The sequence below is a fragment of the Rhamphochromis longiceps genome, linkage group LG5 (assembly GCF_057381845.1).
Source record: "Rhamphochromis longiceps isolate RC_006_pf linkage group LG5, R_longiceps_female_GT1.1, whole genome shotgun sequence".
NCBI classification, from domain to species: Eukaryota; Metazoa; Chordata; class Actinopteri; order Cichliformes; family Cichlidae; genus Rhamphochromis; species Rhamphochromis longiceps.
In genome coordinates, this window is record NC_140561.1 from 5,842,654 (window position 1) to 5,858,798 (window position 16,145).

At 42.4% G+C, this 16,145-nt stretch overlaps 1 protein-coding gene across 1 annotated transcript; it reads right to left on the bottom strand.

Moving 5' to 3' along the window:
- Positions 1–323: 323 nt before the first annotated feature.
- Positions 324–3,694, bottom strand: barx1 (BARX homeobox 1). The gene is made up of 4 exons (XM_085407841.1): positions 3,012–3,694; positions 1,647–1,926; positions 1,098–1,182; positions 324–823 (listed from the first exon to the last, which is right to left on the bottom strand). The coding sequence occupies exons 1-4, from the start codon at positions 3,211–3,213 to the stop codon at positions 659–661; spliced, it is 732 nt and encodes a 243-aa protein (XP_085263967.1). The 5' UTR covers positions 3,214–3,694; the 3' UTR covers positions 324–658.
- Between the last annotated feature and the right edge of the window lie 12,451 nt (positions 3,695–16,145).

Here is a 16,145-nt window from a genome sequence, read left to right on the forward strand (position 1 = left end):
TATTTTGTATTCTCACCCCCCAAAAACTCCTCATTAAATAAATCCATATTTTTATTTCGATTAAGAAAGAGAAGCCCCAATGCTGCTACATGGAATCATGACATTACCACAGCAGGACACGCAGGTCAACAGCAACTAGTCCTAAACCTGAGCGCCTTTACGCCCCCGTGTCTCTGTTATCTGGAGCCTGGTGAATCGCTGCGAACTTGTCTGAATGTGCAGATATGTATCCATGTTAGGCGCGTGTGAACAGGGCCGCGCGGGGCCGGTGACGACACGCTTATCTTTAACCATGCCCCCTTTGCAATAAACGGAGAAGAGCCTTAGTGAAAATATATTTAATAATTAATCAAATGCAAAGTTACACAAAGGGAATGCAGGGCAGATAAGTGAGAGCTGATCCTTAGAATATAAAGAGTTAGACCTACTGCAAATATTTGAGTCCCCTCCTCAACAGCAGCATCACGAGGGAATGCCACAAAAACGCCGGGCTGCTGGAGGATGTCGCCTCGTGCACGTTAGGTTTCTGTAGGGCTTTTTTTTTCTTTTTCTTTTTTTCTTTTCTTTTTTTGCACCAGGTGGCCGTACGGTCCAGCAAAAAATCCCCCTTTTTTCAGGCACTCTGAGCGTCCCACAGGTTCATAGATAAAGAGGCTGGTCATTCCTCCTGAGCGTTCTCTAAGTGGGAGCTGGAGCCATCGGGCCGGTCAGCCTCTGCGGTGGATCGCTCCTGCTCAGAGAGCTGCTCGCTGCTGGGGATGGAGTTCTTCTTAGGGCGACCTTTGGGCTTGGTCGGGGACTCCAGGCCGCCGCCCTGCAGCACCTGCGGGAGAAACTCGGTTTTAGCCTCAGAGTACAGACGGTGACTCATACATGCGATTTGGCGTCCTTAACAAAGTTGCACACCAACATATTCAATGCAGGACCCCCCCCCCCCCCAAAAAAAAAAAATAAAAATAAAATAATACTGCTGAATTTATTCCGCTGAACTGCATTTCCCATCAGGATAAGTTGAAAGAATGGAAAGCAGAAGCATCTCTTTACTTTTGCGTTGAGCTTGCATGTTAAACAGACTGTATTAAGTCCAGCCAACTTACAATTTTCTTCCATTTCATCCTCCTGTTCTGGTACCATGTTTTCACTTGGAGCTGACTCAGACCGAGAGACTCTGCGAGATCTATTCTGTAAGACACAAAATCAAACATATCATTAGAAGAAGAAGAAAGCAGTGTGGACCACACTTCCAAAGACCTCATCAAGTCACCAGGATAATAATGAGGTTTTATTGCTACCTGTTGCAGCTTGTAATAGCCTCATTTCGCTTTAGCTTTCTAAAGGTGGAACGACCCAGATCAAATGGAAGCTCTCACCACCGGCCACCGTGAAAGCGCTCAGGTGTGGTTTGAGCAGCCAGGTTAACGCAGCAGTTTTAGATTAAAAGCTGGACGAGGTTCGTTCGTTTAAACACACACTCAGTGTTTCAATGCAAATAGGAAACAGATAATAAAGACATGAATTAGTGATGTGAGAGAAGTTTTGCAGTGCTGTGAAGCAGTCTGCAGGTTACAGGCTGGAATAAATCCTACAGTAAGTCCCGGGAAAGCAGCTGTCTTTATCGCCATTATCCTCGGCGGTTTCCTGCGCACCTGTCGGGTGTAGAAAGGTACTTCTGCTTCTCGAATCGTTTCTCCAGGCCCATCAGCTGCAGCTCGGTGAACACGGTGCGGCTGCGGCGGCCCTTCTTGGTCTTGCTGCCTGCGTCGGCTCCGTGCTCCAGCTTCCCGCGGAGGTGGAGGTCCAGCGGCAGGTGGTGGGACGCTGCGCCTACCTGAAGGCCCGGGGCCGCGGACAGGAGCGGGGAGCCCAGCGAGCAGGACAGCGGGGACATGGGGAACTTTAGGAGGCTCGTCTGGTCGGCTTTAAGCACTGTGAACATGGCCGGGAAAGGAAACAACATATTACCCACGGCAATGAGGAGCAGATTTCAAAACGAGTTGGTTTTATTTACTCGATGTTTTCGAGGAGTGGGGACCCAAGGGGGGAACAACGGCGTAAACTACAAGTGGACCTTTAAAATCGATTCCCTGATCGTTTAAGGTGGGCAGCTCTCGGAGGCTAAATGAGTTCCCCGCAAACGAAAAGTCGTTTTAATATCGTGTGTTTTCTGCAGAGGACGCATGTGACAGCACGCACACGCTGGAGCAGATTTCAAAGCGCTGCTGCCACACGGACAGAAAAGCATGAATGACGTAGATACGATTAAGTTCTACTTATTTCTGATACCAAACATTATAAGCGTGGAAGGTTAGAATAAGGCGTCAGTATTATTGTGTTATTGTCGTTAGACATGTTTTCAAAGGTTAAAGGTCACATGATGTGAACATTAAACGAAACAAAGCACAGCTTCAAGCTTTAAAATTGGAGTAGCTACTGTGAATATTAAAGAGGCCTGAAATTATTATTAATAATCGGGAAAGGAAATTAGTCTTTCTCGTTCTGTGACTCGAATTGGAAAAAAGGCAAATGCAGTTCTACCCTAAACTACTATTATTATTATTATTATTATTATTATTATTATTATTATTATTATTATTATTATTATTATTATTATTTCTAGATATTGATCCATCATATTTAGATACCGTCACCGAGCGCTCATCAAAAGAAGAGCTAAGATTAACATGAATCTCATCGGTGATCCACGCTTTAACTCATTTAAGCTTCTAATATGTTTTTGTTTCTTATGTTATATTCTGTTTCTTAATCAGATAAAACCCATTATTTAAAAACTTTACAGTAATTCATTTTCATAATGCGCCTGCCTTTTTCTTGTTTACAGTGTTACTTAAAAACAGCGATAAGAAAGGAAACATTTCCCCCATGCCTACATTTGTAATTAAATGTGAAATCCCCTTTGAATATTTCGCTATTGTATTAAATATTAATGCGTGTATTATCCCGGTGTGTTTTTTCCACACCGCTATGAAAGACTCATCCATCTTTTGCCTTACCCAGTTGGTTATGGAAAGGCCGCGCAGAGAGTAGAGCTTGTACTCCGAATTTAAGCAGCTCCCCGGCCGGAGCCGAAACTTTGTGCTCCGGGTGATCTGTGAGGATCTCCTCTATCATGAAACTCCTGTAGCGATGAGTTCTGTGGTCTGCATGAACATCCGGAGGATAGTAATGCGCCCCCATGTCCAAAGGATGCTGCATAATCTGGCTGTCGGTCACCGGAGCGCGTTTACCCGATTATCACTCCCTTTCAGTGGCCCAAGCCGGAACTCATATTCCCTCTGTTGCGCTGCTGTAGTCCGAAGATCAACGCTGTGGGCAAAGTTATCCTCAGATTTAGGATCAAGGCAAGTATTGAGTACAGGTTGCCGACTTTTTCTGTGCGCCTGCGGCTCCTGGTTTCTTTTTTTTCTCTTTTCTTTCTTTGTGTTTGTTTTTTCTTACGCTCTACTTCTGTCCAGATTTGATCCCATGTGGAGCAGAAATCTGGAACCGAAAGCAAAACTTTGACCCAAAACTCCCAAATCCTGCCGCGTTCATGCCCGGTCCCTGCGTGTGAAGCGCGGAGCTCGGAGCTATTTGTCAGGAGCGGAGCTCGTCACCTTGGCAGTGAGTTGAGGAATAAGCTTCGGATTTTAAGAGTCTCGTCATAGCTCCACCTCTTCTCGGGGTTTGTGTGCTGTCTGCCTTTGCTGACCCAAAGTTACATGCAAAGCCACACTTGTCCTGCATGGATTTATGCAAAAGGGAAGAAAATAAGGACCTGAGAGGACGGGCCTGCAAGTGACTTTTATATGTTATTAAAGTCACGAGCCTGGAGACTTGGAGCAGTTAGTGTGATACTGCAAAATGGAACACAGGGAACAAATGTTTGATATGTGATGCTTTTTCAGAATGTGATATACTTTTTTATTCATAAGCAATCTGTTGTTGGTTATTACCCATATTAGGCCATTGCATTAAAATGCATTCATTTCGCCTGTAACGCTGTTGCCAATAAATAATCAATAAATGAAGCCCATCCCCTTTTCTCTACTGCTGTGTTCCTTTATATGGTGCAATGAATGTAAAAAAAAATATTACCGCAGATATGATTCAAAATCATTGCTGTCTCACCGCTGAGGTAGTTCCCTGCTTTAGGTGAAACATCTCCGGCATCTTCACTTTTCACTATTTTTTCTCTGAAATTGTGAAAACCCTCCCACAGGACAGCTTCAGCGGCTTTGAAAGCCGCTTGGTCGCACTGTGTTTTAATCTATAGAGCGGTAGAAGTAAAGGACAGTGATTCACACAATATTTGTTTTAAGTTAAAGAGCAGTGGATAGTAGCTAATGGATCATACCACTGTGAGGCATAGGAAGGGGAGTTTTCCAAAACGTAAACATGTGTTTTTATTATTATTATCATTATTATTATTAATAATAATTCATTTATATTTATTATATATTTTAACATTATATAATTCTATTTACTCTGATGCCTAAAGATGAGGAGAACAAAAGGATGATTTTTATATCTGGAAAGTTTTTAAGTGAAACAGCTATGAAAATTATTTTTACAGATTTTATTTCTCTCTCTCTTTAAATAAATACCTAAACAGGTCTAAACAGAAAATCTAAACACCATCTATACACCACCACAACAAAAGAAATGACCATGAAGTAACAATAAGGGCATGTTGAATATCCAATAATCTGCAAAAGGTTTTAACCACTTGTTGGTTTCAGTTCGCATTCTTAAATCCACAGTCTCTGGGACTCTATTAAGCACTTTGTGCAGCCACATGGCTGTGAATGATAATTCCTGAGAGCTCTGCTCGATGTGCAAGAAGACACCGGGTCAGAAGAATAGTGCTCTGTGTCCTCACAGATCCTTGTACCTGTCAAATAGACTCTGTGTGGCAGCGTACAGATGAGAGCTGATGCTATTTGGTAAAGTATGATAATGATTCAGCTCTGCACACTGCAGGTTGTTGGGTAACAACCTCCCCCTGGTGGTCATTTCGGAGATTGCAGATTATGCTCCTTGATAACGTTTCTGCAGTAAAAATCAAGAAAAAATACATATACTGCCTTTAGATGCTTCTACTGCTGCCCTCCATAATCACGTACACAGGTTTTGCTTTCCTCACCTTGTATGTTTTCTTAACATACATATTTCTCACCAAAAATAACAAAACAAAACAAAACAAAAAAAACCCCCGAATGTGAATATTTTGTTCTTTTCTTATGGATAGTTTTCACTGTTTTTCATTTTCAGAGAACGACACACTCAACGGTCATTTATTAAAGCAAAAACTGAATACAGATTATGTTTTCTGAACAATATTATAGTTACAGTGCACAAAGTAATCTAAACCATATTGGTCTGGCTCATTATTTACAATGTGAAGATATGAGTGTTTCTTGAATCTTTACATAGTCAAACTAATAAATTGTATTTAGGAAAAACAAGGCGAGTTCCAACAAACAATATGCTACCACTAAATGAGAAGAAACATTACCATTTTTTGAGACAAAAACATTTAATAATGTCACTCATTTCAGACAATGAAGCAGTTTCTTCACAGTTGATCACACTGACCTTGATTTTCTATACACAAAACTTAAAAGAACATCAGAATACAGTCGCTATTCAGTATACACACCTTGTCCTATGTATTGTACCAAAACAATGTCCATTTATTTTCCAAATATAGAAAGAGCATCATCTTTTTCAAATTTTTCATTTGCTGACACTGATACAAAACTCAACGTCTTACAGGGTATAAGTGAGTTCAGCTACAGCAATGTTCAGATTGAGGTGTGTGGTAGCTCATAGTCACTGTCAAATATCACTCATGACAACTTTTTGCTGGTTTGTATGCTTGTATTTGCTGTTCTGATCTTCCTTTACCATGCAGCCTACCTGCATCACTATAATAAACAGCCACTAGGATGCACCAGTGGACTACAGGAACGAGCTCTGTTTCTCAAGGATCATCTTTCTGTTATCCCGCAGAAGCAGCAGTGTAGCCTGCCGAATGAGCTCTGTACAAAGAAAAGAAATCTGACTTCTGCTCTCCTAACCTTTACCATATCATTTTTCTGAATTCAGGGGGTCATTTCAACAGCTAAAAATAATTGCTGGTACCCAGTGGTGCTTACATTGTAGGTATAGTGGAACAGGGGAGTAAAAAAAAAAACAAAAAAAACAAAAATAGACAAAAGCAGTTTAGCACTACAGCTAAATATTGTTTTGCGTTTGTTTTTTTCCCCTCTTCTTCTCTTTTGCCTACATTTTAAGCACCATTAGTTGCTAAGTTCTTTATATCAAGGGCGCAGATTTGGTTTAGGCATTGGTGGAGACAGATGATTCAACCACCGAATGCTGCCCTGTTTCTTTTTTTTTTCCTTTTTGTCTTTGCTTCTTGATAAAAGCAGAAATATACTTGCCTACATATGCCATTCTACATGCTTTTAAACCATTTAAAATTACAATTCATAGTTTTATATGTGAATTATATAAAGTTAAATTACTATTAAGCAAATGACTGACTAAGTATTTTAGGCTTTAGTTTACTTCAGCCATGTAACACAGGGTCTGGCTACCATAATCTGTAGTGGGCAAAAGCAAGATGACTGATCAGAGTGAATCACAGTCTGGCCCAAATAGAGAAGCACCAGTTTCTAGTGCAGGGTTTAGGCCCTTTGGTATGATCCCTATGTTTAATATGGTCACAACTAAATTTAGAGGGAAGGATTCAGATATTAGTCTAGGTGAATGGAAAAGTAATTTGCAGACAACATTTGCTTTGCAAGGAGTTCCTGTAGATTTTAGAGCAGAATTAACACTCTGTTACTTAGAAGGCAAGGCTAAAAGAGAGATTTTAATTCTAGCACCAGAGAAGTGTAATTGACCTGAGCTAATTTTTAATGAGTTAGATAAGTTGTATGGGGATAAAACAACTGCTTCGGTCCTGCGCTCTCAGTTCTTCAACGCTCGCCAAGAAACACATGAAGACATCAGTTCATTTGCACTGAGATTACAAGAACATTTTCTCAGGTTAAAGAGGAAGGACCCTAGAGGTATGAATGACGAAGATATTCTTCTCAGAGATCATCTGGTTGAAGGCTTGAGAGACACTGCCCTTAGAGGTGAATTCAGAACAAAAATTCTAATGAATGATCAGTTGACATTTGCAGAAATTAAAGCAGAACTAATCCTGAGGGAACACGTTTATGGTGAAATGGTTGATCCAGTCCAGTGTTTTGCTGCCAAAGGTGAAAGATACAAGACCTGTAATGCTAAGGATATGGAACAGATCAAATCAGAGTTGTGGGAGGACATGAAAAAGCAAATGACTACACAATTCAATGATTTATCACAGAATTTGATCAAAGAAATCCGATCAGAACTTCATCAAGCTACACAAGGGACTTTGGACTGGAAACAGACTGACCAGTCCAGATCAAGAAAGAAAGGAGGGAGCAGACCCAGAGTCTACTCAAACAGCTATGATGAACAAGGTAGCCCCATCTGTAACACTTGTTCCCAGCCAGGTCACATAGCTCGGTTCTGTAAAAGCACGCCTAGATCTGGATCGTTAAACTAGACGACACCACTGTGGCGGCCCAGACAGTGGGTTGTGTCGATGCCAATGGGCCTCAAACTGATGTGAAAAAACTGATTGGAAAAGTTCCTAAAGTCAGCTTGTGTCTTGATGATGTCCCAATACAGTGTATTCTGGATACTGGATCAAATGTGTCACTGATAAAGAACAGCTACTTCTCTAAACACTTCGGCAGTAATGGTATGAAATTGAAGGATGCAAGCAGCTGGCTGGTGCTCGAGGCTGCTAATGGACTAGATATTCCATACCTGGGTTATGTATTGCTACATGTGAAGATTGGACAGGTGGAACTCCCTGAATGTGGTTTTTTGGTGATTAAGGACCAATGTTTAACCGACAGTGAAGGCGTCCTGGCTATGAATGTTATTTCACAGTGTTACGAAAAAATGGATCAGGAGAAGACCTTAGCCTACCTCTCCTCTAGTGGAGCCGAACAGAGAGCTTGGACTACTGCTTTTCAGATTTGTGCCAGTCAGGCACGGTTTGCAGCTTTAGATGGGTCCATTGGGTATGTACGTACCATAAATCGCCATCCTATACAGATTCCCCCTCGGAGTGAGATGTTGGTTTGGGGTCGTACGAAGACTGGAGTGGATGGCAGGGATTATCAATGCCTGGTGGAACCTGTCGAGGTGGGTGAAGTCTTAATTGCTAGAACATTATCTACAGTCCATGATGGGAGGCTTTTGATTAGGGTCCAAAACCTTAATGACTCACCAATGTACCTTTACAGACATCAGAAGTTGGTAAGACTTTTATTATTGACCCAGCAGATATCATACAAGAGAATAGTGTGAACATGACTCGTGTTGGTGTAAACAGAGTATGGACAAGCCCTGCCCAAGGAGAAATGCATGTTCCCTGATTTAACTGGTCTTCATTTGTCCACAGAGGAATTGGAGAAACTGCAGGCTTTATTGCATAAGCACAGAGCAGTGTTTGCTGTGCATGAGGAAGATTATGGCTTGACAAGCACCATGCAGCATTCGATTCCTACAGGCAATGCTGCACCAGTCCGTGAGCGCTACAGACAAATTCCACCAAAGTTATATCAGGAGGTGAAGAGTTTGATTCAAGGTATGTTGGATGCTAACATCATTGTGCCTAGTTGCAGTCCATGGGCTTCTCCGATTGTGTTAGTCCGTAAGAAGGATGGGACACTTAGATTTTGTGTGGATTATCGTAAACTTAATGCTGTGACCCATAAAGATGCTTACCCTCTTCCAAGAATAGAAGAGTCACTTGCCAGTTTGGGTAACGCAAAGTATTTTTCCACACTTGATCTTTCCAGTGGATATTGGCAGGTTGGGGTGTCTCCACCAGACAGAGAAAAAACTGCCTTCACTACACCCATGGGTTTATTTGAATTCACCAGAATGCCCTTTGGCTTGTCAAATGCACCAGCCACCTTCCAAACTTGTGCGGGTAACTCCACGTGTAGCACCAAAGTTAATGATGACTCTTGGGTGGAGGATGAGGAGGAAATGGAGAAGGTGTGAGGAGAAAATTGTTAGAAGGCAAAGAAACTCAGACTTGGATATCTTTTTAGATGCTTCTTATTATTAATATTATCATCTTTTTCTTTCTACATAATAACAATAGTATATTACAATATTTTATTAGTGTATACTACTACTGAGCCAATTTAATAGTTAGGATCATCTTACTCAGCAAACAGATAATTTAGAATTCATCCAATCTGTACAAATTTGCTTTTTCTCTGAACAGGTTTGTGCCTACTTCTTAGACTGGTCTTCTGTTTGCCTCATCTCAGATCCAACCTTCGGTCACATTCATTCTCTCTGTTGCATGGCGAACCAAGCAGTTTATTATAATATATATTATTTATATTTTATTTTGTATCCATCAAGGGCTTCGGGTGATCTGCAGTTTCACCCTTTACCAAGCTGGAGACATTTACCTTTTCACACACTTTCCTCGGCCGAACAATGACACAGCCTTAATGTACCTTATGCATCTCTCTATTTTATTTAATAGGTTTTTGTGCGAATTATTTCCTTTTATTCATTTTATACATTCTGGGCATGGTCGTCATGCCAACTATGTTTCATTGTTAATATCAGTTTACAGGTTGTTATCCTTCCTATTATTAGTTTCAATACGTTAAAAATAAGTTCTAATGTAATTTTGTCTTTGTTTATTTTATTTTTGTACTTCTTATATTTATATCTATTCGGTGGGGTCTGTTTCCAACCTTTTTAAACTACTTTGATCTCTAGTTTTCACTTAATAAGGGTTTTGTTAGTCACTGCACTGTAGTGTGACCTGATGCTGATTTTACTATTCAATTCTCAGAAGATACTTTAATAGTAAAATCAACAAACTTAGGTACTCAGCGAGGTGAATTATTAATCTGAACCTATGACAACGACACCTAATAAAGTTACTGAACGTTCTTATTACTTGAGTTTCTCCACACCTAAACATCACTTAAACAGCACTGCATTTGCGCAGATCTCTGACTAAACACTATCAACATTCAACACTATAATACTGGTTACAGTGTTAGATTCAGGAACAACAAACATGTTACACGCAGCATAACCTTTAACTGGTCACTCAGATATTCAAGTCTTAGATCTGATGTAATCAGACAGATGCATAGGTACGCGTCTGTTTGATCTGACTGGGTATCTGGGCTTGTCTGTTAAGGCGGGGTCGACATGCCGTCCAGGTGGGGCATCTTCAAGTCCATGTCTGATTTTCTTGAAGAATGAGGCATTCCTGACAATGACAATTGAGTGTCCATCCCTTGTAGCTGTAATTTCAGAACCCTTAACCTTAGTCACTTTGTAGGGTTTTGCATTGTATGGTGTGGATAATTTGTTGTGTTTGGGTTGGCGATGCAGCACTGTGTCACCCGGACTTAGTGAGTGTGGTCTGGCGCGACGAGTTGCATCTGCAATCACCTTCATCTTGATCTTTGCGCTATCATCCCTTGCTCTCACTTCAGCATCTGAACACTTCCGTGGAGTGGTGTTAACGAAAGGGAGCTTGGTGTATAGCTGGCGTTGAAACAGTATTTCAGCTGGTGAGCTCGCTGTTGTGCTATGAGATGTAGATCTGTACTCATGAAGAAAGATGTTTAGTTGCTGTTTCCATGGTGTGCCCTGCGTCTCGGCAACTCTCAGTGCTTTACCTAGGGTTCTCATAAATCTCTCAGCAATGGCATTCGCCTGAGGCCAACAAGGTGTGATTTTGCGATGATGGAATCCTAGGTAGTCTGCAAACTGTGAGAAAGCCTCACTGATAAAAGGAGGACCATTGTCAGTTTTTACTGTCCTTGGGATCCCAAACATGGAGAACACTTTGTCAATGACTGGGATAACAGAAGATGCTGATGTTGAGTGTATACTTTCAACGACTGGATAGCGAGAATACTAGTCTGTGATAACGAGCAGGTATTCCCCCGTAGGGAGTGGTGCATAAAAGTCTGCACTGACACTGTGCCAGGGCGTTTCCGGTAATGGTGACATCTGCAGAGGGTCAGTGTGTGTGACAGGTGTGCTAGCTTGGCACGGCAGACAGTTTTGAACTGCAGATTCTGCTTTCCGATCGATCTCTGGGAACCATACTTTGGTACGTAGCAGCGCTTTGGTCTTGACGATACCCTGGTGCCCTTCGTGTGCCAGTTGTATTGCTCTTTCTTGTAGGACAGTTGGAATGACTATCCTCGTGCCTCTGAGAATGAAGTCAGATGAGTCGGCTACTGTTAGTTCACTTTGAACATGTTTGAATGATTTCAAAATGTCAGCATGCTGGGATTTATCTGTTAGATGCCACGTGTTGTTCCTGATGTGACCGATGACTTCCTGCAGAACCTGGTCTTTCAGAGTCTCTGTTTTTATCTCGTGAAGTGTCATGGCTTTTGGGGTGGAGTGATAAGAGAAGAAATTGACATACTCTTCTGCAACCTTACATGCACGAGCACTTTCAGTCTCCTGTGTTGGCACTGGATGACGTGACATAAAGTCAGCTGGATTATCAGCACCTTTTCTGTATTCCACTCTGAAGTTATATGGCTGAAGTCTCAGTCCCCATCTTTCTATTCTGGCAGGTGGTTTTGATCTTGGGTTATTCCAGATGATTTCGAGTGCCTTGTGATCGGTCACCAGTGTGAATGGATGTCCATAAACATACAAATGGAAATGTTCGCAACTCCACACAATGGCGAGTGCTTCTTTCTCAGTCTGCGAGTATCCCGTTTCCACATCACTCAGTGCTCTGCTTGCATATGCAATAATGTGCTTCATCCCCTTTTCATCTTTTTGACAGAGAATGGCGCCCAGTCCTACTGAACTAGCATCAACTATCAGTTCAGTCTGTCTGCTGGGATAGAAGTAGGACATCGTCGTGTCGCTTGTGAGACTGACCTTGAGTGCCTGCAACGCAGTTTCTTGGTCTTGACCCCATGTCCAAGGGGTGTCCTTGTGCGTGAGCCTGCGCAGTGGCTCAGAGATCGATGAGAAGTCTCTGATGAACCTTGAGCAGTAATTGGCCATGCCAAGGAGACTTTTGATGTCATCAGATGTTTTTGGGTTGGGAGCGTGTTGAACTGCTGCAACCTTTTTTTAGGATCTGCTGAAACGCCACCTGCAGAGAAGATGAAACCAAAAAACTCAAGTTTCGTTTTATTAAATTCACACTTCTCTCGATTCAGAGTAAGACCTGACTCTGATAGTCGCTTTAAGATTGCTGTCATGATCAGCCTGGTCCCTGCCAAAGACTATAATGTCATCACTGAGATTTTTGACTCCGTTCAGTCCTTGCAGCGTCTGATAAATAGCATTTTGGAACACTTCAGCTGCAGAAGAGACTCCAAGTCCCAGATGAGTAGTGAATGTCGTAATGTAGCGGCTGTCAGGGTGTAATTCAAGTTGGTGGTATCCTGCCCTGAGATCAAGTTTTGAGAACACCGTAGATCCATTCAGCTCATGGATTACATCATCAATCGTGGGCGTGACGTGTGGTTCTCGTTCGATTGCAGTGTTCGCTTGTCTCATGTCCACACATATCCGTACGTCATCCGGATTCTTTGGTTTCGGCAGTGTTACAATGGGTGAAACCCACGGTGTTGGTCATGTAACCTTTTCAATAATGTCATCAGCTTCTAATTTCTGAAGTTCGTCCTCCACTTTTTGACGTAAATGAAAAGGAACACGTCTGTGTGGTTGACAGGTTGATTTTACATCTGTGTTTATGTGCAGTTTCACTTGAAAATCTTTGAGTTTTCCAATTCCCTGGAAAAGTTCTGGGTGTTGTTCTACTAGCTTGTCTGCAACAGAACGTTGAGACTGAGAAGAGACCGCAGTGACAATATGGAGGAGTCCCAAGGCTTTTGAGGTTTCAAAACTCAAAATATTGAAACCTCCTCCTTTAATGACAAAGAAGGAACACCTAACTGTTTTGTCTTGTTTTTCCACACTGCACCTGAACGCACCACACATAGGGAGAGACGTAGATGAGTGGTATGGGTAAATCTTGATGTCTGTAGAAGTCAATGTAGGACGTGGTGTCAGTTTGTTGTAGGTAGCTTCAGTTAAGCAGTTAGCAGTGGCCCCAGAATCGATTAGCACCGGTATCTGGGTGCCCCTTACTCTGATTTCAGTATGTGGGAGTTTAGGATGTTTAGCTGTGTTCACCACATATACATAGGCGTCATCACTGCTGGATGTGTGTCCTGTCTCCACATGTGCAGCGCTATCTGTTACTTGATGAACAGTTTGCGGTGGCAGATTTTTCTTATACTTCTTTCCACAATGTGTCTCTTTTCTCTTTGAGCGACATTGCTTTGCAAAATGATTGTATTTGCCACAAGAATTACAGATTTTGTCTTTGGCTGGGAAGCCTTGCTCATGAGGATATCTGCCTCCACAGTTTCGACAGCGGTTATTCGGCTGCCATGAGGGTGTCCATTTGTTTCTAGCCGTGGTGTCACGTCCTGTTTTGTGCTGTACTTTATTAACTGCAGCTGTCTTGTCAGCTTCCATCCCTGTAGCTTGCAATTCAGACAACTCACATGCATGCCCATGATTTAATAGATCATCCAAAGTTAAATCAGGTTCTCTGAGTGCTTTTCTACGCAGCTGTGATGATGTACAGCTTTGGATAATTTGTTTTGATTTCTGCAGTAATGTCTGCAAACTCAGTTTTTGGCTAGAATCCTAAGCCTGGTGTGATAGTTGTCCAACGTTTCACCTGACTCCTGCACTGCTTTCCTGAACAGATAAACAGGCGCAAAGTACGCTGACAATTTCTGTTTTGTATCTGCGTACTTGTCGTCATCCGTTGCTAACGTGTCGTAAACGTCATGCACTTTTTCACCAGTCACATGCAGCAATAATGCTCTTAATCTCGCATCCCCAGTAATATTCATTGCGGTGGTGTAGTTTTCAAACCTCTGAAGCCATTTTGTCCAGCGAGGTCCGACGGAACCGAGGTCGGTCTCCGTGTCGAAGGGTGGAAGTGGAGTAGCGTGTGCAGCCATGTTCTTGTCTCCTAAGCTCCGGGTAGGGCAACTTCCTTCGTCTTGCTTTGGTTGTAACCTTTACTCTCATCGCCAATGTAATGTTTGCATGCCTCAAACATTAATGATGACACCTTCAGTATTTCTCAGTTCTATTCTTTAATTCTCAGGCTTGCAGCGGCAACCCAGTCTGCAGCGCTAACTTGTTCATCTAGTTTTCTGTTGTCTTTTTTTTTTTTTTTAATATCTCCTCCTTCCGCCTTACATTCGACCTTTCAAAATAAGTTCTGTAAACATCACAGGTGTAGTGAAGGCAGTTTTTTCTCTGTCTGGTGGGGACACCCCAACCTGCCAATATCCACTGGCAAGATCAAGTGTGGAAAAATACTTTGCGTTACCCAAACTGGCAAGTGACTCTTCTATTCTTGGAAGAGGGTAAGCATCTTTATGGGTCACAGCATTAAGTTTACGATAATCCACACAAAATCTAAGTGTCCCATCCTTCTTACGGACTAACACAATCGGAGAAGCCCATGGACTGCAACTAGGCACAATGATGTTAGCATCCAACATACCTTGAATCAAACTCTTCACCTCCTGATATAACTTTGGTGGAATTTGTCTATAGCGCTCACGGACTGGTGCAGCATTGCCTGTAGGAATCGAATGCTGCATGGTGCTTGTCAATCCATAATCTTCCTCATGCACAGCAAACACTGCTCTGTGCTTATGCAATAAAGCCTGCAGTTTCTCCAATTCCTCTGTGGACAAATGAAGACCAGTTAAATCAGGGAACATGCATTTCTCCTTGGGCAGGGCTTGTCCATACTCTGTTTACACCAACACGAGTCATGTTCACACTATTCTCTTGTATGATATCTGCTGGGTCAATAATAAAAGTCTTACCAACTTCTGATGTCTGTAAAGGTACATTGGTGAGTCATTAAGGTTTTGGACCCTAATCAAAAGCCTCCCATCATGGACTGTAGATAATGTTCTAGCAATTAAGACTTCACCCACCTCGACAGGTTCCACCAGGCATTGATAATCCCTGCCATCCACTCCAGTCTTCGTACGACCCCAAACCAACATCTCACTCCGAGGGGGAATCTGTATAGGATGGCGATTTATGGTACGTACATACCCAATGGACCCATCTAAAGCTGCAAACCGTGCCTGACTGGCACAAATCTGAAAAGCAGTAGTCCAAGCTCTCTGTTCGGCTCCACTAGAGGAGAGGTAGGCTAAGGGCTTCTCCTGATCCATTTTTTCGTAACACTGTGAAATAACATTCATAGCTAGGACGCCTTCACTGTCGGTTAAACATTGGTCCTTAATCACCAAAAAACCACATTCAGGGAGTTCCACCTGTCCAATCTTCACATGTAGCAATACATAACCCAGGTATGGAATATCTAGTCCATTAGCAGCCTCGAGCACCAGCCAGCTGCTTGCATCCTTCAATTTCATACCATTACTGCCGAAGTGTTTCGAGAAGTAGCTGTTCTTTATCAGTGACACATTTGATCCAGTATCCAGAATACACTGTATTGGGACATCATCAAGACACAAGCTGACTTTAGGAACTTTTCCAATCAGTTTTTTCACATCAGTTTGAGGCCCATTGGCATCGACACAACCCACTGTCTGGGCCGCCACAGTGGTGTCGTCTAGTTTAACGATCCAGATCTAGGCGTGCTTTTACAGAACCGAGCTATGTGGCCTGGCTGGGAACAAGTGTTACAGATGGGGCTACCTTGTTCATCATAGCTGTTTGAGTAGACTCTGGGTCTGCTCCCTCCTTTCTTTCTTGATCTGGACTGGTCAGTCTGTTTCCAGTCCAAAGTCCCTTGTGTAGCTTGATGAAGTTCTGATCGGATTTCTTTGATCAAAGTCTGTGATAAATCATTGAATTGTGTAGTCATTTGCTTGTTCATGTCCTCCCACAACTCTGATTTGATCTGTTCCATATCCTTAGCATTACAGGTCTTGTATCTTTCACCTTTGGCAGCAAAACACTGGACTGGATCAACC